Source organism: Suncus etruscus (genome assembly GCF_024139225.1).
Source record: "Suncus etruscus isolate mSunEtr1 chromosome X unlocalized genomic scaffold, mSunEtr1.pri.cur SUPER_X_unloc_1, whole genome shotgun sequence".
NCBI lineage: Eukaryota > Metazoa > Chordata > Mammalia > Eulipotyphla > Soricidae > Suncus > Suncus etruscus.
This window is the reverse complement of record NW_026060304.1, coordinates 345,041-371,323: the sequence shown is the minus strand read 5'-3', so window position 1 is coordinate 371,323 and position 26,283 is coordinate 345,041. Positions and strand designations below refer to the sequence as shown.

Sequence of the window (26,283 nt, the reverse complement as noted above, 5' to 3'; positions counted from 1 at the left end):
ATATCAACCACCCTGTCAGACTACAATTCCACAAAGATCAAGAGTGATTGTAGGGCCGGAGAGATAGCATGGAGGAAAGGCATTTGCCTTACATACAGAAGGTCAGTGGTTCGAATCCTAGCATACTATATGGTCCCCTGAGCCTGCCAGGAGCGATTTCTGAGAGTAAAGCCAGGAGTAATCCCTGAGCGCGGCCAGGTGTGACCCAAAAAAACAGAAAACAAAAAAGAAGAGTTATTGTAACAAAAAGATGTGGAGAAAATCTAACACCTGTGCTCGCTTCAGCAGCACATATACTAAAATTGGAACAATGCAGGGAAGATTAATATGGCCCCTGCGCAAGGATGACAAGCAAATTCGTGAAGCATTCCATAAATTAAAAAAAAAGACAAAAAAAGAAAATCTAACACGTGGAGACTATAAAACATGCTGCTTGACTACAGATGGATCAAAGAGGAAATCAAGGAAGAAATAGAGATCCCTTGTGATGAATGAAAATGGAATAAAAAGCGCCCAAATCTCAGCAGTACAGGCTTACATTAGGAAAGGAAAATAAAAAGACAAGGGGCCAAAGTAGTGGCACAAGTGGTAAGGCATCTGCAAAAACTTACAAAAAAAAAAAAAAAAGAGAGAGAAAAACTGAATAAACCAGATTAGAAATGAAAAGGGGGACATCACTAAAGATACTGCAGAGATTCAAAGGGTAATCAGAGACTAACTACTTGGAGAAACTCTATGCCACGAAACATGAGAACCTGGAAGAAATGAATAAATTCTTGGGACTCAAAATCTTCCAGGGTTAAACCAGGATGATCTAGCAGAGGGGTCTGCAACCTCGACATAAAGAGCCACATGGACTCATTTCCAAAGGTAAAAACACCTGGTAGCCGCAAAACTATTGTGACATTTAAAACAAATATAGTACTGCATATATTGTTTCTTATCTTAATGCTAAATACAGGATCATGCGGTTAGCTGTCGATCAGAAGAAAAAAAGAACTTTATCACTTAACAATGTACAATGTGGGGCCGGAGAGATAGCATAGCGGTAAGGTGTTTGCCTTAGATGCAGGATGGTGGTTCAAATCCTGGCATCCCATATGGTCCCTGAGCCTGCCAAGAGTGAATTTTTGAGCATAGAGCCAGGAGTAACCCCTGAGCGCAGCCGGCTGTGACCCAAAAACCAAAAAAAAAAAAAAAAAAAAAAAGTAAAATGTATTTCTGTAAATTAAAAGCTAATTAGAATATTTAAAATATTTAATTTACGTGTTTAAATGTTTTCTCCTTAACCGCATATTCTGCACATCAGGGATGTAAAACGTTACCTTCATTTTCACACAGACTTGTTAGCTATCATCTGTGAGGCCTGATTGATGTTTGTTTTTAATATAGTTAATGTGGAGAAGACCTGCTCACATACATATATGAATATGAAATGTAATAACTTTTTTGTTTTATTTGTTTTTGGGTCACACCTCAGGGGTTACTCCTGGCTCCACGCACAGAAATCGCTCCTGGCAGGCTCGGGGACCATATGGAATGCCAGGATTCAAACCAACGTCCATCTGCATTCAAAGCAATGTCCTACCTTCATGCTATCTCTCCAGCCCCATAATTTATTTATTTTAAAAATAGCTTTCATTGAGTCGAATAGATAGTACAGCAATAAGGTATTTGCCTTGCACACAAATGGTTCAAAACCCAGCATCCCATATGGCCCTCTGTGCCTTACAGGAACGACTTCTGAGCGCAGAGCCAGGAGTAACCCAAGTGCCGCCGGGTGTGACCCCAAATAAAAAACAAAACAAAACATAACTTTTGTATAATAGCCACAACTTTCCTACCTTGTAAGTATCACCTTACAGAAGAACCTGTTTCTCATGCATAACTGACAGCAAAAATTAGTATGTTAATTTTTTTTAACTGGCACCTGTTTTTCTTTCATACTCTTGTTCTCCACTCTCTGTCCTGGCCCGACTCCCAGTAACAGACACACTGCAAGCCCTCTCATTCTCTTACTCCAATCCTCTCGGTCCTCGCTGTCTTCTCTTTCCTTCTACCGTTTTCCTCTTTGTTTGCCTTTTATTATTATTATTTTTCAGTGTCCCCTCTGGCAGCACTTCTCTCTTCCCTCACAACAGTCTCTTCCTCCCCAGCGCAGAAGTGCTTGCTCGGCATGCCCTCAGTGACATCACACCACAGTGTTGTGAGGGAGGAGGCTGGGCCAACACAGGCATACTATGACTGCCTAGTGACACCAAGTCGACAGCAACCTGGCACACAGAGTGTCAAGTTTTTATGGGGCTGGAGAGAGAGTATGGAGACAAGGCGTTTGCCTTTCATGCAGAAGGATGGTGGTTCAAATCCCAGCTTCCCCTCTGGTTTCCCATGCCTGCCAGAGGCGATTTCTGAGCATAGAGCAAGGAGTAACCCCTGAGTGCTGCTGGTTGTAACCAAAAAAAAAAAAAAAAGTTTTTATAGGGTCTGATAGATAGCACACGATAAAGCATTTGCCTTGCATGCAGATGATTCAAAAAGAATCAAATCCCAGCATCTCATATGTCCCCCCACCCCCGTACCTGACAGGAATGACTTCTGAGCATAGAGCCAGGAGTAACCTCTGAGTGCCACCGGATGTGACCCCAAAACAAAACAAAACAAAGTTGTTTATATAATGCCCACAACTTTCCTACAGTGTCACCTTACAAAAGAACCTGTTTCCCATGCTTAACCGACAACAAAAATTAGTATCTGTTAATTTTTTTAAACTGGCTGCTGTTTTTCTCTTTCAGATGCTTGTTCTCCACTCATTGTACTGACCCGACTGCCAGTAACAGACACACTGCAAGCCCTCTTTCTCTTATTCCACTTCTCTCTGTTCTCGCTGTCTTCTTTTTCCTCCTCCCTTTTTTCTCTTATTTCCTTTATATTATGATTTTTCAGTATCCCCTCTGTCAGCACTTCTCTTTTCCCTCACAATAGTCTCTTCCTCCCCAGCGCAGAGGTGCATGCTAGGCATGCCCTCAGTGACATCACACACTGTGATGTGAGGAAGAAGGCTAGGCCAACACAGGGATGCTATGGCTGCCTAACACACCAAGTCAACAGCAACCTGCCACAAGTGTCAAGGCAACAGAAGTAAGACATGCCACTCCCTGCCCCCCTGCTATCGGCCTTGCTGTCAGAGACACAGCAAAGCTTCAAAAGAGCCACATGCACCTCTGGAGTCGCAGGTTGCTGACACCTGATCTAGCATATTTAAACAGACCCATCACTATTGAAGAAATTAAAAGGATCATCAGGGACCGGAGAGATAGCGTGGAGGTAAGGTGTTTGCCTCGCATATAGAAGAACGGTGGTTCAAATTCCGGCATCCCATGTGGTCCCCCAAGCCTGCCAGGAGCAATTTCAGAGCTCATAGCCAGGAGTAACCCCTAAGTACTGCTGGGTGTGACCCCCCCCCCAAAAAAAAGGAAGATAATCAAATGTCTTCCCAAAACAAAAGCCCAAGCCCTGGTGGATTCAATGATTAATTCTTTCAAACCTTTCAAGAGGAACTACTATCAATCCTTTTCAGGCTCTTTCATGAAAAGAAAAAATCAGGAACACTCACTAATAGTTTTATTTTTGCTTTGTCTTGTTTTGTTTGTTTGTTTTTGTTTTTGGGTCACACCCAGCAGCACTCAGGGGCTACTCCTGGCTCTATGCTCAGAAATCTCTCCTGAAAGGCTCAGGGACCATATGGGATGCCGGGATTCAAACCACTGATTCACTGATTCAAACTTCTGCATGCAAGGCAAATGCCTTAACACCATGCTAGCTCTTTGGCCCCACTTATAGTTTTTTTTATAAAGCTAACATCATCTTGATAACAAAACCAGGCAGAAGTGCTTCAAAAAAAGAAAATTACAAACCAATATCCCTAATGAACACAGATGCAAAGATCCTCAACAAAATTCTAGCAAATAGAATCCAACGCCTAATCAAGAAGGTCATACACCATGACCAAGTATATTTCATTCCAGGATGCAAAGATGGTTTAACATAAATGAATCAATCAACATAATACACCATATCAACAAAAAAGAAAAATAAAAACAATATGATCATATAAATAAATGCAGAGAAACATTGGATAAGGTCTAACACCCATTCTTGATAAAAACTCTTTTTTTTGTTTGTTTTGTTTTGGTTTTTTGGGCCACACCCGGCGGTGCTCAGTGGTGACTCCTGGCTGTCTGCTCAGAAATAGCTCCTGGCAGGCACAGGGGACCATATGGGACACAGGGATTTGAACCAACCACCTTTGGTCCTGGATAGGCTGCTTTGCAAGGCAAACGCCGCTGTGCTATCTCTCCGGGCCCTAAAAACTCTTTTAGATGGGAATGAAAGGATCTTTTCTCAATATAGTTAAGACCATTCAACACAAGCCAATAGCAAATTTTATTCTCAATGGAGATAAACTAAAAGCCTTTCCTCTATAATCTGGTAGAAGACAAGGCTGCCCTCTCTCACCACTACTATTCAACACACTGCTGGAAGTTTTAGCAATAGCGATTGCGTAAGAAAAAGGATATCAAGGGCATTAAGATAGGAAAGGAAGAAAGGAAGCTCTCACTGTTTACTGATGACATGTTACTATATTTAGAAAACCCTAAAAACTCTACCAAAGAACTGTTAGGAACAATAGATTCATATAGCAAAGTGGCAGGCTACAAAATTAACATGCAAAAATCAATAGCCTTCTTGTACAACAACAATGATCAAAAAGAAATGAACACACAAATACCTAGAGCAACCCTTGGGAAAAGGAATATGGGAGGCATCACTTTGCCATTTTTAAATTTTATTACAAACCTATAGTCGTTGAAACAGCATGGTTTTGGAATAAAGACAGACCCTTAGATCTGTGGAATAGACTTGAGTATTCAGAAAATGTTCCCCAGCTATAATCAATTAATTTTTAACCAAGGGGCAAGAAATGCAAAATGGAACAAGGAAGGTCTCTTTAACAAGTGGTGTTGGCACAACTGGTCAGCCACTTTAAAAAAAGTGAACTCAGTGTTCCATCTAACACCCTGCACAAAGGTACCATCTCACACCAGAGATTGGCACACATCACAAAGAATGAGAATAAGCAGTGCTGATGGGGATGTGGAAGAAAGGAACTCTTATCCACTGCTGGTGGGAATGCCATCTAGTCCAACTTTTATGGAAAGTGATATGGAGATTCCTCCAAAAACTGAAAATTGAGCTCCCATACGATCCGGCTATACCACTCCTAGGGATATACTCTAGGAACACAAAAATAAAATACAAAAATCCCTTCCTTATACTTATAATCGTTGCAGCACTATTTACCATAGTCAGACTGGAAACAACCAAGATGCCCTTCAACATATGAATGGCTCAAGAAATTATGGTACATATACACAATGGAATATTATGCAGTCATCAGGAGAGATAAAGTCATGAAATTTTCCTATACATGAATATACATGGAATCTATTATGCTGAGTGAAGTAAGTTAGAGGGAAAGAGAAAGATGCAGAATAGTCACATTCATCTACGGGTGAAAAATGAAAAACATTCTTGCAATAATTTTCAGTGACAAAAGAGAGGAGAGCTGGAAGTTCCAGCTCACTTCATGAAGCTCACCACCAAGAGTGATGAGTGCAGTTAAAGAAATAACTACATTGGGAACTATCATAGCAATGTGAATTAAAGAGGGAAGTAGAAAGCCTATCTAGAGTACAGCTGGGGATGGAGTGGGGAGGAGGGTGATTTGGGATATTGGTGATGGAAATGTTGCACTGGTGAAGGGGGGTGTTCTTTACATGACTGAAACCCAACGACAATCATGTTTGTTTGTTTTTTTTGTTTGTTTTGTTTTTGGGCCACACCCGGTGACACTCAGGGGTTACTCCTGGCTATGTGCTCAGAAGTCGCTCCTGGCTTGGGGGACCATATGGGACACCGGGGGATCGAACCGTGGTCCGTCCTAGGCTAGCGCTGGCAAGGCAGACACCTCTAGTGCCACATTGCTGGCCCCGATAATCATGTTTGTGATCAAGGTGTTTAAATAAAGATATTAATTTAAAAAAATAAAATTAAAAAAAAGAAAAAAAGAAAAAATTTTTTCTGTATCCTTTTGACCCTAATTTCTTTTAAAAACCATAAGATACAAGTGTATTTTTAACATAAGATTGTACATTAGTGCGTCCCTCAGCAGCTCATGTGCTAAATTTTGAAAAATAAAAGTAGTATGATCCCTGTACAAGAATGAAAATGTAGGGGCTGGAGAGATAGCATGGAGGTAGGGCACTTGCCTTCCATGCAGAAGGATGGTGGTTCGAATCCCGGCATCCCATGTGGTCCCCCGAGCCTGCCAGGAGCGATTTCTGAGCATAGAGCCAGGAATAACGCCTGTGCGGAGGGGCCGGAGAGATAGCATGGAGGTGAAGCGTTTGCCTTTCATGTAGAAAGTCATTGGTTCGAATACCGACATCCCATATGGTCCCCCAAGCCTGCCAGGAGCTATTTCTGAGCATGAAGTCACCTGAGCGCTGCTGGGTGTGACCCCCCCAAAAAAACCAAAAACAAACAAACAAAAAAGAACCCACCTGGGTGGAGGTGGTTGTCACACAAACAACACAAACAAAATGAATAAAATATAAATTCATGAAGAAATCCTAAAATGTGCTTTAAGAATATTTTAGAGGGAATCTTCAGGCATTTTCCTCATGCACACACCTCAACAAAAAGTTCTCAAACACACACACACACACACACACACACACACACACATATATATATATATATATATATCCATATATATCCATATATATATATACACCCCTCACACTACTTCAAGACACCCCTATTCACAGAAAAATATTAGAATAAGATTGAAATAGCTACAGGTAACACTGAGGTTTCTGAATATTAAATTCTGAGATTTTTCAATTTTGGCATAAGTTGTTAGAGGTGCCGGAGCGGTGGCGCAAGCAGTAGGGTGTCTGCCTTGCAAGCACTAAACTAGGACGAACCGTGGTTATATCCCCCAGCATCCCATATGGACCCCCAAGCCAGGAGCGATCTCTGAGCCCATAGTCAGGAGTGACACCTGAACATTACCAGATGTGGCCTAAACCCCCCAGAACATTGTTGGAATATTGGCCTGATATGTGTGAGATAATTTAATGATGATCTATTGGGAAGTTTAATGGAATATATGATGTTGAAATAGAGGAATATTGAGATGGAAGGATATTGGAATATTAAAATATTAGAATACTATGATGTTGGAATTTTGAAATACTAAGATGATGGAATATTGCGATCTTAGGATATTTGAATTTTGCATTTTCATATTGGGTTATTGGTGTGGTGAAATAATGGTAGCATTGAATGTGTTTTGGTGAAGGGACAGATTTGCGACCTTGTGTGACTAGATGTCAACAATAGTTTAGTATGTATATTTCATGTGATTGAACTGAAAATGGTCAGTTTTAAAATATATACCACAAACAAAACTTAGTATTCTAGGGAAACAAGATGTGGAGGGCTCCATGGCTCATTGATGGATGGAAGGAGATGCTTGACATAGGTGATGATGTTAGAATATTGTGTAACGAATTCTATTGTTCATAACATTGAAAATAATGGTGCTGAAATAAAAAAAAAGGAAAAAATAGGGGCCGGAGAGATAGCATGGAGGTAAGGCGTTTGCCTTTTATGCAGAAGGTCATTGGTTCAAATCCCGGCGTCCCATATGGTCCCCTGTGCCTGCCAGGAGCAATTTCTGAGCATGGAGCCAGGAGTAACCCCTGAGCACTGCCGGGTGTGACCCAAAAACCACAAAAAAAAAAAAAAGGAAAAAAAAAGTTTTCACATCTGTCCATTACGTCATATGATGTCCATAACACATAGTAATCCAAACGTTCAGCAACAGATGAAAGGATAGGTTTAGTACGTGTTAGCATATGTACATCACATCCATAAGAACAGAGAATCAAGAAAATATTCTAAATATTTTGGGGGGGGCCACACCCGGCAGTGCTCAGGGGGTTGCACGTGGCTATCTGCTCAGAAATAGCTCCTAGCAGGCACAGGGGGACCATATGGGATGCCGGGATTCAAACCAACCACTGTAGTTCCTGGATCGGCTGCTTGCAAGGCAAACGCCGCTGTGCTATCTCTCCAGCCCCAAAATATTCTAAATTTAAGTTTACTACAATTTAGATGTTATTGGAAGTATCATGTCAGGCAAATGAGTCAGAAGATCACATAGGCATCATTTCACAACTGGGTTGCATAAAAAGGGAACACGTGCACACTCATTAAACACATCACTGTCCTGGGAGAATAAAACTTGTACTGTCGAGTTGCAGGAGGTTGATGGGAGAATAAAGAGGTAGACAAGAGGTGGCACAGGGGAGAGTGGAAGAATGTCTATGGCATGTTGGAGGTGCCAGGGTAGGTGTGTGTAAATTAACCGCCTGATGGAAACATTGAACCCATGATAGATACATAAAATGTCAAAGCGATGCGGACAAAATTAGGCCACTATGCTCACAGTTCTCAAAGACTGGCAGCATTTCATAAGTGCAGTAGTTGTGAGGGTGACAGTGTTGGGGATTCAGACAGGGTCCTCCTTGTAGGGCATGTCTGCACAGCAGGGGTGCTCAGGACCCCACCAGTCTAGGCTCCAGCCTAGGAGCAGATGCAGCGTCCTGGAAGGTTTTTTTCCTCAAGTCCTGGGAGCTGTTAATTAAGAAAACCATCTGAAATAGGTACAAGTGACGAACATTGTGCCTTGTCTCCTGACTTGTTTTCCAATATTTTATTCTAGCGGAGAATCTAATATAAAATAGGATAGAAAGGGCCCGGAGAGATAGGCACAGGCGGTATTTGCCTTGCAAGCAGCCAATCCAGGACCTAAGGTGGTTGGTTCAAATCCCGGTGTCCCATATGGTCCCCCATGCCTGCCAGGAGCTATTTCTGAGCAGACAGCCAGGAGTAACCCCTGAGCACCGCCGGGTGTGGCCCAAAAACCAAAAAAAAAAAAAAAAAATAGGATAGAAAATAAATGTACATAAGGTCAAGTCCCAGTGCTCACAGCTGTCAGACTGGCAGCATTTCTGAGGTAACAGTTTTCAGATGATAGCTGGAAAGTCAGTCTTCCTGCAGGGAAGATCTAGGGAGGCAGGGGCGCTCAGGGCCCACTAGACCAGGAACAGTGGCCTGGGTAGTATCTACTCCTGGGGGTTCCTGTTTTCAAAGAAAACCCTCTGAAATAGGCATCCAGGAAGGACATTATACATTATCTCCTGAGCTGTTTCCATTATTTTAATGTATTAAAGAATGTACGTGACAAAATAACTCATGGCAATCTTTATGTTTTTTTGGAAATACCAAAGGAACATATGGTATTTTGACTTAGAATTAGACCAGATTTTGGGGCCGGAGAGATAGCATGGAGGTAAAGTGTTTGCCTTTCATGCAGGAGGTCATCAGTTCGAATCCCGGCGCCCCATATGGTTCCCCGTGCCTGCCAGGGAGCAATTTCTGAGCCTGGAGCCAGGGAATAACCCTGAGCACTGCCGGGGTGTGACCCAAAAACCACAAAAAAAAAAAAAAAAAAAAAGGAATTATGACCAGATTTTAAACACAACTCTTAGCAAATATCTTAAGTCAAATTTCTGTATCCAAGCCAGAGCAGTACCAACCCTGTGGTTCAAGGTTTGCTTCAACATCTGCAGCTGATACTAAAACTCTCTGATGCTATTTCATCACTCATATAACACCTGGTCAGCAGGTGTAATGTTTTAAGAATAACTCAGGCTGATCACCTAGTGATGCCAATAGTGTAACACAGATATGAATTCATCTAATACAGCCTCTCCGTAGGGTCAAATTACAAACTGCAGATACAAATCAGGAACATAGTAAATCTGGGAATTAACTACTAGAGACAAATGCAAAACACATTTTGGGAATTACCATCTGAATTTATTTTCATAATGCAAAAATTCTTGTTAGAAGTTACTAGAAGTCTCTTCATGAGGTGATGTTTTATCATTTTCAATTTGCACAGACTATGGTCTTCTACTTTTTTATTGAAAGAAGAGTGACAAAGTAACTTATTTATAACAATTCAACACCAATCCCACCGCCACTGTTAACTCCATCATGTGTGTTTTCATAATTCATCATTGACAGCTATTTGTTAACTCTTGTCATAACCCATCATCACCAGTTGGGACATTAGTAAAGATCTGCAAGGCATCAATATACAGCTTCGCCACCTTCTGGATGTATTGGGTGCAGCAGACCCTTTGGACAAAGGTTTCAGTGAAAGGGAGCTATAAACCTGATAATGGTGGAGAATTTTGTAGAATCACCACCATTTTTTCAGGCTACACTTACTGTGTTTATCGAAAGTTTTCATAAGGGCTAGCTAGACTAGGCGGGTCTTCCCCCCAGCAGTTAGAGTTCCTTTCTCTCCACATCCCACCAGTACTGGATGGTTATTCTTTGCGATGTGTGTCAGTCTCTGGGTGCATGTGTTTTGATTTGTGTCTCCCTGAATAGTGATGAGTCGGAGCATTTTCTCATGTGTCTGGCCATTTGTATTTCTTCTTTGGCAATGTGGTTCATTTCTTCTCACAGGTTTTGAAGGGTGATGATGTTATTTTCTTGTTCTGTAAGTACCTTGTATAGCTTACATATTAGCCCCATATCTGATGGGTATTGGGGTGAATAGCTTTCCCATTCTGGTGATGGCTTTTGTATCCTAGAAACTATTATTTTGAGGTGTAACATTCTTCTCATCTTTTTTTTTTTTTTGTTTTTTTTGGCCACACCCGTTTGACGCTCAGGGGTTACTCCTGGCTAAGCGCTCAGTAAATCGCCCCTGGCTTGGGGGGACCATATGGGACCCGGGGATGCGAACCGCGTATCTTCTCAACTTAATATAGTGCCATCTGTTCATTCTGCTTCCACTTGTTTGGAGAGTGCCGTTTCTCCTTGAAGTCTCTCTTCTTGGAGTGTTTTTACCTACATGTTGTTCTATATATACCTTATGGTTTGTGGGTCTGGATATCAAGGTCTTTAAACCACTTGCATTTGACCTGTGTGGAGGATATTAGATGGAAAATCTAAGTCAGTTTTTTGGGAAAGATCCTGATCAGTTATCCCAACACCACTCGCTGAGGCTTTTCTTGCTCCATTTTGCATTTATTGCCCCTTTTCAAAGAAAAATTGATTGTATGTTGGGAGCACATTCTCTGGATAATCTAGTTTATTCCACTGATCTGAAGATATGTCTTTATCCCAATACCATGCTGTTTTGATGACTACAGTTTTGTAATAGTTTAAAGATGGGGAATGTGATGCCTCCCATATTTCGTTTTCGAAGGGACACCATCTGTCCTGAATAGGGCTGCGTGCAAGGGCAAACACCCTACCACTGTGCTATCTCTCCAGCCCAGCAAATGATTTTTATTTCTGATTTGGAAGGCCCTCTGATCTTCCGACCTCAGCAAAGCCTTGCGGACACTCCCTGCAAACAAGGGGCTTTCCTATATGTCCTCTGGTGTTTTGATGAGACGTGATCTCACACTTAATTCTCGCCCACTTCCCTGCAAAATAGCACTTTCCCTTCATGGGGTTATCCTTCCAATGTCTGATGAAAGTCAAACTCGCCACTGAAGACTTGACCACATTCCCTCAAATACCTGGGATTCTCCCCTATGCATGTGTGATGTGACCTCTGATCTGCCCACACACACTATTGGTATAGGATGAGGATGTGATATATAACTGAAGCATTGCACTCACATTCAGTAAACAAGGGAATTCTCCCAGGGTGACTATTCTGGTGTGTGATGTGACCTCAGATGACTCACCCACTCACAATAGAAATATGGGGCCCTATCTCCTGACTGTGTCCTCTGGTGTGTGACGTGACCTCTGTCTGAAGCCTCACACACAAACTCTGCAAACACGGGCTTCTTACCTACGTGCGTGTCCACTTGTGTTTGATGAGTCTTGACATATCGCCGAAGCCTTGGCCATACTCCCTGCATCTGTGAGGCTTCTCTTGTGTGTCTTCAGGTGTTTGAGGAGATTTCCACTTACACTGAAACCTCGCTCACATTCCCTACAAACATAGGGCTTCTCCCCTGTGTGTGTCCTCTTGTGTTTATTGAGAGATGAATGGTCAATGAACCCTTTCCCACAGTCATTGCAAACATAGGGTTTCTCCCCTGTGTGTGTTCTCTTGTGTTTGATTAAACTTGACGAATCACTAAAGCCTCGCATACACTCCCTGCAAACATAGGGCTTCTCCCCTGTGTGTGTCCTCTGGTGTACGATGAGAGTTGAACTTATACTGAAGCCTCGCCCACACTCTTTGCAAACGTAGGGCTTCTCCCCTGTGTGTATCCGCTTGTGTTTGAGGAGATCTGATATATTCCTGAAGCCTTTCCCACACTCCCTGCAAGTCTGTGGTTTCTCCCCTGTGTGTGTCCTCTCGTGGCTGAAGAGACCTGACGAACTACTGAAGCCTCGCCCACACTCTTTGCAAACATAGGGCTTTTCCCCTGTATGTGTCCTCTGGTGTAAGATGAGAGATGATCCCACACTGAAGCCTCTCCCACAATCCCTGCAAACATAAGGCTTCTCCCTGGTGTGTGTCCTCTGGTGTTGGATGAGATGTGATGTTTGACTGAAGCCTCGCCCACACTCTCTACAAACATGAGGCTTCTCCCCTGTGTGTGTCCTCTGGTGTTTGATTAAACTTGACAAATCACTGAAGCTTCGCCTACACTCCCTGCAAACATAAGGCTTCTCTCCTGTGTGTATCCTCTTGTGTCGGATGAGACTTGACATATCACTGAAGCCTCTCCCACACTCTCTGCAAACGTGGGGCTTCTCCCCTGTGTGTATCCTCTGGTGTCTCATGAGATTTGCCTTCACATTGAAGTCTCGTCCACATTCCCTGCAAACATAAGTCTTCTCCTCTCTGTGTGTCCTTTGGTGTGAAATGAGATTTGATCTATCTGTGAAGCCTTGTGCAGGTCTTACATGCCTGTCTCTTAAAATTCTTGGCATTCCTATCCCTGGAACTAAACTAGCTGTGTCATTTGGATTTACTTTCTGGCTTGGATTAGTTTCTTCTTCCAGTGCCACCTGGTTATTAGAGCTCATTATTTCACTGCAAACTCGTTTAGAAAAGGCTGTTAAATCTCTCTTAAGCCTCATCATAGACAAAGGTATGGAGCTTTCTGTGTGCTTTTGACTTTCAAGTAGATCATTCTTTGGCTTATCATTATATGGATCAGAATATTGATGCCACTGGTTCTGGTCACATGGAGAGGAATTTTCTGATTGAGCGTGTTTTCTTGCAGATATTCCTGGGAGGATCCGAGAGGAATGACTATGTTTCATGTGGCGACCGAGGAAGTGCTGACTGGAGAAGATGAGAGAGCAGAAGGGACATGGATAGATGTCTGGCTTCGGTTCTGCTGAAAGAACAAGGTTTTGGTCAGAGTAGATGTTGACAAAGCTGTCTGGACAATAGCTCTATCTCTTGCTAAAATCCGCACTCCTGGCTTTCCTTATTTTATTATAAAACCATCATGCTCCTAAATAGTCTGGTGAGTTTTTATTTGTTTGGATATTGAGGCCATATCAGAGGTGCCCAAAGCTCTGGGATCACTCCTGGCAGGCTTGGAGAGCTGTATGAATTGCTGTACTATATCTCTAGCTCTTAAACAGTCTGTTTTGTCATACCATTTGCATTCATTATATCTTGCAAAATCCAGAAATGTCCTATCCCCAAATTTTTGTTTTTGTTTTAGGACCAAACCTCACAGTGCTAAGGGGTTACTTCATTTTTGCACTCAGCTAGTATTTCTGACTGACTGAGGAAGACCATTTTGGATGCCGAGGATTGAACCTGTGTTGCTGCATGAAAGGCAAACACCCTACCCACTGTACTATCATTTCAATTTCTAAACTGGACCTTTTTGTTTGTTTTTTGGGTCACATCCAGTGACACTCAGAGGTTACATTGGGCTATGCAGCAACATGGGTAGAGCAAAATTCAGGTTATTTTCGGTGCTAAATCAGCTGACAATAAGTGAAAAATGTTGGGAGGATCGTGTTGAGAAGCTTGGCAAAATCTACATCACCTTTATTCTAGCTTGCATATGAATGGTTTAAAACTAAGAAAAAAAAAGGGGGGGCCAGGAAGGTGGCGCTAGAGGTAAGGTGTCTGCCTTACGAGCGCTAGCCAAGGAACAGACCGCGGTTCGATCCCCCGGCGTCCCATATGGTCCCCCCAAGCCAGGGGCGATTTCTGAGCACATAGCCAGGAGTAACCCCTGAGCGTCAAACAGGTGTGGCCCAAAAACCAAAAAAAAAAAAAAGAAAAGAAAAAAAAATATTTCTGTGTCAGGGCCAGAGCAGTGCCTGAGATCCCCTAGCATCCCATATGATCCCCCAAGCCAGGAGCGATTTCTGAGCACATAGCCAGGAATAACCCATGACACAAAACAAAACAAAATTTCTGCATGGTGCAGAGAGAAAACAAAGCAGGGAGGGTGTTTGCCTTGCATCTGGCTGATCTGAGGTCAATTCCAGGCACCACATTATGCCCACAGAGCTCACCATGAGGGATTGCTGAAGCACGGGACCAGAGTAATCCCAAGTATCATCGCTGAATGAACCTCAAACTAAAAGAGGAAAATAAGTCCTCCTTGGCCATATCAAAAACCCTATAACTATCCAATGGCAAAGGTCAGAGTAAAGGAAAAGGGAAGAAGGGTCTGAGAAGGGCACCCAACATAGTGATGTGCAGCCATGCTGAGAGCACAGACAGGGAGTGAAAAATCAAAAACTCAGGATCAGAGGACAGAGTGGTGGTGCAAGCGGTAGGGCGTTTGCTTTGTATGCACTGACCTAGGAGGGACCATGGTTCGATTCCCCGGTGTCCCATGTGGTCCCCCAAGCCAGGAGCTATTTTTGAACGCAGAGCCAGGAGTAACCCCTGAGTGTCACAGAGTGTGGCCCACCCAAAAAGCAATCTCAGGATCTGTTCTAAACACCCATAGATAGGAAACCAGAAAGGGCAAACGCAAGACAGCAAAGATCCAAATCACCTGAGATTCAGCATTAAGGGCAGTGAATGAGAACAGGAAAGGTCCTGCACGAATGATTTGGGAGTCAGATGTCTCATGCCCACGGCCCCATCTCAGAAACCCATGATGCTCCACATCCAAAAACCCATGCCCTACTCCAGACGGTTCTTTAGACACTCACCTTCCAACATTCCTCTTGGCAGCCTCTGCATGGTTCCTTTTTCCAACCAGGAGATCAGCAAAGGCTTCACCCTGCAAGACCCTGCCCAGAAGGACAATTCTTGGGTTAGGGACTGGATAGGGGACAGATTTGTGTTCCTACTGAAAGCCACCAAACCACTAAACAGTGAAGAACAGAATCTTAGCTCTCCATATGCACGTTGGCTATTGTACAGAAGAGAACATGTTGAAATAAAATGAAATGAAAGAGTCTAATTGAGGGGATCTAATAACACAGTGGGAGGATGGGAGAGCACATCGTTGAACTGCATTTGACCTAAGCACCCTCTGTAGTTCTGTGTCCCTCACAGATTGAACAATGAGCAAAGAGCTAGGAATAAAACCAAGTACCGCCAAAGCCCAAATGTGTCTTAATACGAGGAGGATGGGGCTGGAGAGAGCACAGTGGTAAGGTGTTTGTCATGCAAGCAGCCAACCCAGAACCTATGGTGGTTTGAATTCTAGCATCCCACATGGTCCCCCGTGCCTGCCAGGAGCGATTTCTGAGCAGAAAGCCAAAATAACCCTGAGTGCTGCTGGGTATGCTCCCACCCAAAAAAAAAAAAAAGAGGAAGCTGGAGGTAGCTGGTTCTGATACCCTACCAGCCAACAACCAATTTCAGGTATGTGTCTTAGTGAAGACAAAGACCTTCTGGTTCTGCCCATCAACCCTCCTTTTCCCAAACAATTAGGAAGCTAGTGTATTTGCATGAAGACATTTCCATTAATATCACGTACTTCAAAGGCAGATTAGACCCAACACTTCCTTTACACTCAGAAATCACTCCTGGGAGACTTGGGGAACCATATGGGATGCCAGGATTCGAACCACCATCCTGTATGCAAGGCAAACATCTTATCTCCATGCTATCTCTCTCGCCCCTGACCTTGCACTTCTTTCTCCCAGAAAATATACAGCACAGGACTGGAGTGGTAGCACAGCAGGTTGCCTTTCACTCGGCCAACTAGGGACAGACCTGAGTTAGATCCCCAGCATCTCATATGGTCCCTTGAGACTGCCTGCTATGATTTCTGAATATAGAGCCATAAATAACCCAAGCACCAGCCAATGTGGCAAAAAAAAAGAAACCAACAAGAACAAAAAAAAAAAAAAAAAATGAAAAATAACAGCACAAATTCCAGTTGAGCAAATTCATGAATCAGTTTGCATTATTTTTAGGATATTCAACCTCACTTTTTTTTTTTTTAAAAAGTAACCTTTAAAGCAGATATACCTCAAACCACCTTTTATAAAATCAGTTCAATAGATCACTTTCTTGTTTGTTTGTTTGTTTTTGGTTTTTGGGTCACACTGGACAGTGCTCAGGGGTTACTCCTGGTTCCACGCTCAGAAATCGCTCCTGGCAGGCACGGGGGACCATATGGGATAACGGGATTTAAACCAATGACCTTCTGCATGAAAGGCAAATGCCTTACCTCCATGCTATCTCTCCGGCCCTAATGATCACTTTCTTAAATACCCTGAAACTCCAAGATTCCAACCGACCAAATGCAAAAAACAATGGGAAACTAAGGAAGACACCTGCACCTGGGGATATGGAGAGAAATCCTGCCAAATGTACAAGTCCAGCAAAAATCATGAGCCTTAAAGATAACAACCTATGGCTGGAGAAATAGCATGAAGGTAGGGCATTTGTCTTGCATGCAGAAGGATAGTGGTTCGAATCCTGGCATCCCCCCAAGCCTGTCAGGAATGATATCTGAAGTTAGAGCCAGGAGTAACCCCCTGAGCCCTCCTGGGTGTGACACCCCAAAAACAACAACAATAACAAAACAACAACAAAAGAGATAAGAACCTAAAGTCAACACAGTGTTTTAGCAACAGAAATCAAGAAGTCACTAGCTGGTAAGCTTAAGGAATCTATATAGATGAACAATTCAATCAACTCAAAGGAAAACTCTTTCAGAAAATGAGAGAATCACTACAAATGGAACTGGAGGACTAAAAAACATGTCAGCAAGCAATCATAGCTAGAATTACTAGGCAGAGAACCACAATGACAATCAAAGACAAATGCATTGGATAAAGAGAACAAAAAAGAAAGAAGAGACAAATCATTGGAAAAAAATGTAGGGTACTTAATAAAGACAAAAGAAAAATATAGGAGATATATATATAAGATATATAGGAATACCAGATGGGGAGGAAGAAAAAGGGAAAATACGAGGAGTAAGGGAAATAATAACAAAGAACTTTCCCACTCTCTAGAGTCTGCTGTAAAAATCCAAGAGGCAAAAAGAGCCAAACAAAATAGACCCCAACAGAACAACTCCAGGGCATAGAGTAATCCAAGGGATTAAAAAAAAAAAAAAAGACTCTTAAAAGCAGTAAGAGAGAAGATTCATAAGTAGAAAGGAAAGAACATAAGAATTAAACCAGATCTCCCATTTGAAACAATCCAGCCAAGGAAAGAGTGGAATGATATAGTCAAACTACTGAATAAAAGAAACTTTCATCCTGGCGTCCATTACCTAGCAAACCTCTCATTTTTTTTTTTTTTTTTTGGTTTTTGGGCCACACCCGTTTGATGCTAAGGGGATACTCCTGGCTGTAGCAGGACAGCCCCTGAAGAGGTTGACTGATGGAGGGATGGAGAATGAGGCCCTTTTCTTCCAGCTCGGAGCACGCATCTGCCACCCTGTCTAGCCCACGGTTCTGAGGTAAAACGGCGGGTAAACAGCTCGCAGACAATCAGGATCGTGGAAATATGTGCTTTATTCGGATGGACAAAACTGAAATCCAAAGACTCAGATTCAGTTCCAGCCAGCAAAAAGCTCCGGACTTCCACAGACCCTTGTTTTTATAATCCAGAGTCAGGTACCACCCAATGGTGGGATCAGATACCAACCAATGGTGGAAGCAGAATCAGGTCCTACCCTAGGGTGGGGGCAGAATGCCAGGTCACACCCTAGGGTAGGGCACAATCACCTAATCAGTTTAGGGTGAGCAACATAGTAATCCCCCAAAATATTTACATACACAACAATTCCCCCGTTTGTTTTTAGTAAACAAACAATATTGTCTACAATTATTAAAAGAAAAATTAGTCAATAATAAAAGAGCGGCTGTTTGCATAAGCGCATCACAGGAAAATGTAAAGAAAAACTTCTAACCTAAGCACAGGGTGTCTAAAACCAGAAGCATGTATCAAGGAATCAACTACAAGCTCCTGAGAAGATAAATCTAAGACATACATAGATCTTTCGAAGAGACACCAGAAAGGTTGTGTAGCAGGCAAGAAGAAGCACCTTTTCTTTATTTGTTGTTGTTGTTTTTGGTGGTGGTGGTCGTTGTTTTTGGGTCACACCTGGCAGTGCTCAGGAGTTACTCCTGACTCCACGTTCAGAAATCGCTCCTGGCAGATACCGGCATTTGAACCAATGACCTTCTGCATGAAAGGCCAACGCCTCACCTCCATGCTATCTCTCCAGCTCCATTTTCATTCAAGTTCAGGTAGACCAGAAAGCCCATCTTTGAGGGCATTGAACTAGGCCTTTATTTCGGAAGAAGAGGCACATACACCCTCTGCACAGTGGGGAGCCACTGCAATGATGATCAATAGGTATCTGAACTTAGTCCAAGTTCTTAATCCTGTCTGAAGTCCATAAGATGTCTGAAATTGATGTCAACTATTTATAGATGGGAGCTTAAGTCACAAACCAAAACAAAATGTTTAAGGCAGAGACCCTCCCTGTGTAAATAAACAACTTGAGGGACCATCCAAAATGGATGGAACCTTCTATAAACCTAGTATTTTGCCTATGATGCGCCCATGCAAAAAACCCTGAGAACAGACATAAATATCATTTAGGAAATTATAGACAATAATATCTAACTCACAAACCTAAAGTCAAGAAAGCAAAACCTTAATGTAATACAACATCGATTCCTAATATTAAAAACTAAAATAGAAAAACATTAATTACGATAGTCAAAAGAAGTGTAGTACCAAATATAACTTCAAAGGATTACAGTTATAGGAAAAACAACAGATGAAATTTCTACAGAGTTCAATACCAATCTGTAAATATGAGGGGTCTGGAACTCCAAAAAGACCGGCAGAAGACACTTGATGGGTCTGGAAAAGCGGTTGAAGCCTTGTACAGGAGATAACATCAAGCTGAATGAAGAAGGAAGGCCAGTACAGTCATCCATGTGTTGGGGCATTCCCAAGCGTTACATTATTAGATCATGAGTTGGTTGGGCTTCTGCATTTCCTTTGGGATCGGTGCAATCTTGGGGTAGCCATTGTAGAAATGGTCAACAATAGTACTGTGTATGTGGATGGAAAACCAGAAATTCAGATAGCACAGTTTAACTGGGATCCAGAGACTGTGGGTCTTATCCATCGATATTTTCTCTGGGGTTACATTGTGACACAAATTCCAGGTGGCTTCATTTCCAACAAGTTTGCAGAATATATGGTGTAAAACTCCAACAGTCATGGATTTCTTCTTCCAGCCGAGATCAGGAAGCTTGTAGTTGTGGGTGAAGGAGATGAGTTGCACATGTGAAGGGAATCCTGAAAATTAAAATGTTAAGGACTAGGAAGAGAGAAGGAAGGATAAGGAAGACTAAATTAGGGAAGATAAAGTTAGGAAAAAGGGAACTATATACAAAATATGCAGAACAGACAGACACTAAACAAGACATACAAAAAAAAAATAAAAAAATAAAAAAATAAATAAATAAAAAAAAAGGGGCTGGAGAGATAGCATGGAGGTAAGGCGTTTGCCTTTCATGCAGGAGGTCATCGGTTCGAATCCCAGCGTCCCATATGGTCCCCCGTGCCAGCCAGGAGCAATTTCTGAGCGTGGAGCCAGGAATAACCCCTGAGCACTGCCGGGTGTGACCCAAAAAAAAAAAAATCAAAAAACAAGACATACACATACAGACTTCACAAAAAGTATGGCCATAACACTCACTCATACTAAAAAATATTTGTTGGAAAGGATCCAAAATAGAGCAAAAGAAAAGAGAATTCAGCTGAATCAACTAAAAGCTCCTTAAAATGTAATAGCCGGCAATTGTTTAGATAAATCATTTCAAATTCACAATTTTTTTTTATGGTTTTGCCTAGCAGATCTGAAAGAGAATTTCATGCGTAATACAAACATGGACAACTCTACTATACGTGTATATCAGTATATATACAAAGTTATTGTATAACAGTAACTTTATGATAATCAATCATAGGCAAGAAGCACTGTGAAGAAAGTCCACCTAACATTATCATTATGTCAGCGTCTTAAAACCTAAATTGAGGGAAATAAAGCAATGATGTTAAAATAAAAAGAGTGAAAGTCGTTAAATGAGTATACCTAGAAAGAAAAACAACATTAATATGATGAGAAATTTCTCTTTCAGGTGAACCTTGACTAAATTAATTTGTAAAATTTCATGATTAACTGAGACCTAGAGCAATAATGAAATTAAGACATAAATCCATCCTACAAGGAAACACATTGGGGATTCATGATTTTCAATCTATATTCATTGATCATGCCTGTGGAAAGAATCCTAGAGCATTAATAGCAACTGATAAGGAAGTGAAATGATTATCTGGTGTTCATTGTAGATCTTTAAGAAGTATAAAACAGGATGTATGCTGCTGTGGATTTCACCAATGTATTAGGGACTTTTTTGATCTTCTTGTCATCAAAATTGATCCAGTGTTGTTTTGCAGCAATATTACAGTATGAAGTACAGTGCCCATAGTGAACTTTACCATAATGGTTTGAACACCGATGATAAGTTGTATTTCTTAATCTTGCTTTTATTCTCTGAAGTGAATTCCTCTAAATTGAGGTCTTCTAAAGGAAAATCTACATAAGTATGCAATTTTTTTATTTGTTTGCCATCAAAAGCAAAACGTTTCAAGTGTATTATAAGTACTGGTGGCAGTTTCCATAAGTACGTTTTCTTTGAAAAATCCCTTCTAGTTTTGCAACTGTTACACAGAACTTTGTTGTCATTTCTTAATTCTTCTTTAAAAAATTCAGAGAGGCATTCCTGTAATGTACATTTATCTGTAGATGTAACAGCCAGAGACAAATGAACAAATGTCTCATAAACCTCAGACTTTTGGTGGCAAGTGAGACACTGGAGTATAGATTTGAATTGTCCTTGAAAGAGATCATAAATAATAGATTTATGAGCCTTTTGGTGTTCTGGACTAAATTGTTCATAATTTTCATTTTCCATGAGATGAGTAGTTTTGTCTGTCAATAGATTTACAGTAAGCAAGTCCTGATGTAATCCCTCTATTAGGAACATCAGTAGTTCGTGAGGATCCTGCTGATTGTGTTCAGCAAACTGGTCATTAAGTAAACCAATTGTTACTTTGAAGCTTTCAGGGTTAATATATCTATGAAATCCATTTCCCATGGTTTTTATGAGCCAACCAAATTCTTTGGCTAATTTACCTTCATGCCCCATCGGATTTTTCTTGTTAATATCCTTTTTATAATGATCTTTATAAAAATACTGAGTTAAGTCTGAAATATTATACAAGCATTGCAATATTGAGTTCATGTAGCAAGAGTTTCCTATATTTTGGAGCCCAGTTAAGACAGGTTCCTGTCTTTCCTTTTGCATCTCGGAGTGTAAGGGTTTATCACTACCATCAGTCTCACTCATTGTATGGTGTGTGACAGCTAAATCGTTCCCTGCCCCAGAGACCTCAGTAATATTACTGCTGTTAGTGTCTGAAGTATTCTGCTTTTTCTCTGAAGGGGAGTTTGTAGTCTGAACCTGATCATTTGTGCTAGCCCGATTTCTAACAAGACGTAATGGAACCCAAAATTTCTTGGGAGGGTCATCATTTATAGAAACATAGGCATAACCCCTTCCTCTTAGGAGAAGATAGCCAGCTATCCATTTTTTCATCCTCCTTGATCCAAATAGGTTTATGGGTTGTTTCTTGTCTCTGAATATCTTCTTTAAAATGTCTTTCCGCTGCAGTGTAACTTTCCCCTTGGGGTAAGTTAAAGTAATTTAGTGTGATAAGAGTCAAAGATAGCAAATCCGTTGGTGGTAAACCTCTTTTTCTATTTTTTTGCAATTGAGTTTTTAAGGTTCTGTGAGTCCTTTCTACAATGGCCTGTCCCCTACAATTATAAGGAATTCCTCTGAGATGTCTTATCTGCCATTCCTTACAAAAAAATTCAAAAGTTTTGCTAACATAGGCTGGCCCATTATCAGTTTTTATAGAATATGGAATACCCATCACAGAGAAACGTTGTAAAAGAAAACTACAAGCAGCCTTAGATTTTTGAGAAGACATGGGAATTGCCCACATAAACCGAGAATAAGTGTCCACCACAACATGAAGATAAGGTTTCCTTGGAAATAAATCTGTTTGAGTTATATCCATTTGTCAAAGTTCGTTAGATTGTAAGCCTCTTGGGTTTGCTCCTGCTATGTGAGTCTTTTTTGTTAACGGTGCACATACGTTGCAGTTTTCTACGATTTCTCTAGCTTGCCTCCATGGAATTTGGTAATTCACATGTAAACGGCGAGCATTTGTGTGTAGGGCTGAATGTTCCTCTACAGGTGATTTAAATATAGGCATTGCTAGCAAGTCAGCAGTTTTATTTCCTTGAGCCATAGGTCCTGGAAGACCTGATTGGGCTCTAATATGCGTGATGAAGATGGGCTCAGTTCGTTTTTGAAGAAGCTGCTGTAATTGTTTAAGTAAGTCCTGTATGATCGGGTTATTAGCATTAAGGGATGCAGTGGCTATCACATGACATAAATTTACCACATACAAAGAATCAGAAACTATATTCATGGCTTCAGATACATTTTCTAATAGGTAAATTAACGTTGCTAATTCAACTTTCTGTGCAGATTTATATTTGGTATCTATGGTCATATTAATGTTGTCTCCAGTTATTCCTCCTTTTCCATTTTGGGATCCATCAATGTAAAAAACCTTGGCATTGGGAATAGGGGAATCCCGAACAATTGAAGAAATAACAAACTGAGTTTTCTTTAAAAAGTCCCAAATTTTTCCTGCTGGATAATGGGAGGATATTTCTCCTGTGAAATCTGAGAGGGCCCTTTGTAGAGATTCATTAATTGGCAATATTGACTCAATTTCCTTTTTTGGTACTGGCAAAACTATTATATCTGGGTCAAAACCTAGTAAAGATATAGATCTGAGTCTTGCCTTGATAATAATCTCTGAAATCAGTTGCAAGTAGGGGACAACTGAGTGAGGTTGTTTGTTATGTAAATACACCCATTCCAAAGGTCCTGACTGTTGCATCAAGGCCCCTGTGGGGGTTTCTATAGTAGGGAAGATTAACAGTAATACCTTTTCTCCTGGGATGAATCTTGAGAGAAACGATTTTTGTAATCTGCTCAAGAAGATGTCCAATTCATTTTTGGCAGCTGTTGTTAAATTTTTCGGGCTATCTAAAGCAGGGTCACCCTCCAACGTTTTAAACAGATTAGATAACTCTGCATTTGGGATTCCTAGTGCAGGGCGGAGCCAATTTATGTCACCTAAAAGTCTCTGAAAATCATTAAGCGTTCTGAGGTTTTCTTTATTGATAGAAAATTTTTGTGGACGTATAGACGTCCGGTCCAAAATAAAACCCAAATATTGATACGGTGGCATTATCTGTATTTTTTCTAAAGCTATTTTCAGTCCTGATGTTTGTAAACAGTCAGTAACATAAGAGTATAATTCCTGTAAATCTGTTTCATTGTTCATTGTGAGCAAGATATCATTTGTATAATGAAATATCATGGCTTGAGGAAATTTTTCACGAGCAGGGCTCAAAACCTTATCTACAAAAAACTGACACATGGTTGGGGAATTCAGCATGCCTTGGGGGAGAACAGTCCATTGGAAACGTCTGCAGGGATGGGTATTATTGAGAGAAGGAACTGAGAATGCAAAACGTTTTTTATCATCTGGGTGGATAGGAATATGGTAGAAGCAGTCTTTCAGATCAATTATAATTAGTGGCCATTCCTTTGGAATAACTACAGGTGATGGTAAACCAGTCTGCAATTTGCCCATAGGTATCATGGATAAATTTATAGCTCTAAGATCCATCAAAAGTCTCCATTTACCGGATTTCTTTTTTATAGTGAATATAAGTGAATTCCATTGAGAAAAAGATGGTTCAATATGTCCTAAACTTAGCTGTTCCTCCACTAATTCTGTCAGCACCTTTAATTTATCAGTTTTAAGGGGCCACTGACCTGTCCAAATTGGTTCATCAGATTTCCATTTTATTTTTATTGGTGCTGGTGTTTTTAAGGTAGTGGCCCCTACTAAAAATTTTTGGTTTTTAAATCAAAAGAAGGTTCGGGCTCTTCTGGAGCTAATGGGATGTGGAATTCTGCTTTCCACTGTTTGTGTAGGTCACGGCCCCACAGGGATGGTGAAAATGGGCCCACGTGAGGTCTGATTATTGCTTTTTGATTTTCTGGGCTGTAAAATAACATAGTCCTCGTACTCAACAGACAGGAACTCAGGCCTCCTATTCCTTCTAGGGAATACGGGATTTCCTGAAGAGGCCAATTTTCTGGCCGTTCTTTATCAGAAATTACGGTGACCTGAGCACCCGTATCTATCATTCCATCAAAGGGTTTGCCTTCCAAGTGAAGTTTGATCATTGGGTGTTCATCTTTACATTTAGTAACCAGAGCCACGATTGGGTTTTGAGCAGCACCCGGATCTGTGCTTCCAAAACCTCCAATTCTAGTCTTATCTGAAGTCCCAAATTTGACATAAGGCACTATTACTATCTGGGCAATCGCTTCTCCTTTTTAAAGGTCCATGTAACTGGTACAGTAATAACTACAATGATTTCTCCCATGGAATCTGAGTCAATGACACCCGTGATTACTGATATACCCTTTATGTTGAGGGAACTTCTGCCAAGAATCAAACCCATGGTATCTGGGGGTGACGGGCCTACAATGCCAGTTTCTAACATGTAAGGGCATGCTCCTGGGTAAATTGTAATGTCCTCTGGGCATAATATGTCTAATCCGGCACTCCCTGAAGTGGAGTGGATTAATTCCCTTATCGTGATGAATTTTCTTGGGCTGGGCTTGGAAGGATTATTGTCTGTGAACTTTGCCCCTGATTTGGAAGGGCCTGGGGGGAGGCTCTGTGGGCGTTTCCCTGCATCTTGTATGTGTGTTCTTGGGGAGCTGAATTTATAAGGAGACGACAATTTCTTTTGATATGTCCCTGTTTTCCACAATGGTAGCAGGCGATTTGCCTCCTGGGGACTGTGTTGAAAACTCTACTTAGGTTATTATTAATGAGGTTTCTGGATCTGCAATCTTTCTAACCCCTTTTGCATTTTGGGCAAAGACCTGGTTTCCGGAAAGTGTTCTGTCCCCGAGGGGAGTAAGGCATTGTTCCCTTGGTAACTGGGAAGGTTTGTACTGAGTCTGAGTGGGGGTGGGGGTTGGGGTTCCACATAGACATTCCGGCAGGCATAAAGGTAATCATTCAGATCTGACTTTTCATTTAATGTATTCAATACTAATCTACAGGCTGAATTTGCATTATGATAGGCCAAAGATTTTACTAGGAAGTTTCTCATCTCCTCATCTTCCACGTGTAACTTCAGAGCATCTTTAATCTTACCTACAAACTCTGCAAATGACTCATAAGGGCCTTGGGTAATTTTTAAAAAGTTTCCTCTACCAATGCTGTTAGAATCAATTTTTTCCCATGATGACAATGCAATCTCCCTAATTAAATTTAAGATTTCCTTAAGTAAAGCTGCTTGTGTCTGAATATTTGCAAATTGATTTTCTGCCATCAATAATTCATACAATAGAGTAACACCTGCCACTTGCTTTTTCATACCATCCGGACTATATAATTTAGCTTTTACGCCTTCTGAATAGTAC

At 41.3% G+C, this 26,283-nt stretch overlaps 5 protein-coding genes and 1 non-coding gene across 8 annotated transcripts in view; 4 read left to right on the top strand and 2 right to left on the bottom strand.

Annotated features, from left to right (window-relative positions):
• LOC126000517 (28S ribosomal protein S21, mitochondrial-like) overlaps positions 1 to 26,283 on the top strand; it is a 390,936-nt gene that overhangs the window by 44,024 nt on the left and 320,629 nt on the right. The gene's annotated exons all lie outside the window — the stretch shown is intronic.
• LOC126000509 (histone-lysine N-methyltransferase PRDM9-like) overlaps positions 1 to 26,283 on the top strand; it is a 770,602-nt gene that overhangs the window by 538,340 nt on the left and 205,979 nt on the right. The gene's annotated exons all lie outside the window — the stretch shown is intronic.
• LOC126000518 (histone-lysine N-methyltransferase PRDM9-like) overlaps positions 1 to 26,283 on the top strand; it is a 322,719-nt gene that overhangs the window by 151,033 nt on the left and 145,403 nt on the right. The gene's annotated exons all lie outside the window — the stretch shown is intronic.
• The window catches only part of LOC126000506 (histone-lysine N-methyltransferase PRDM9-like), a 160,501-nt gene that overhangs the window by 89,551 nt on the left and 44,667 nt on the right, over positions 1 to 26,283 (bottom strand). The gene's annotated exons all lie outside the window — the stretch shown is intronic.
• On the top strand, positions 273 to 379 carry LOC126000532 (U6 spliceosomal RNA). The gene has a single exon (XR_007492785.1). It is a non-coding gene; the product is annotated as a U6 spliceosomal RNA (small nuclear RNA).
• The window catches only part of LOC126000507 (histone-lysine N-methyltransferase PRDM9-like), a 101,008-nt gene continuing 86,709 nt past the window's right edge, over positions 11,985 to 26,283 (bottom strand). The window contains 3 exon segments of the mRNA XM_049767757.1: positions 11,985 to 12,108; positions 12,111 to 13,529; positions 15,331 to 15,411. Coding sequence (XP_049623714.1) covers positions 12,023 to 12,108; positions 12,111 to 13,529; positions 15,331 to 15,411 — 1,586 coding nt within the window. The 3' untranslated portion in view covers positions 11,985 to 12,022.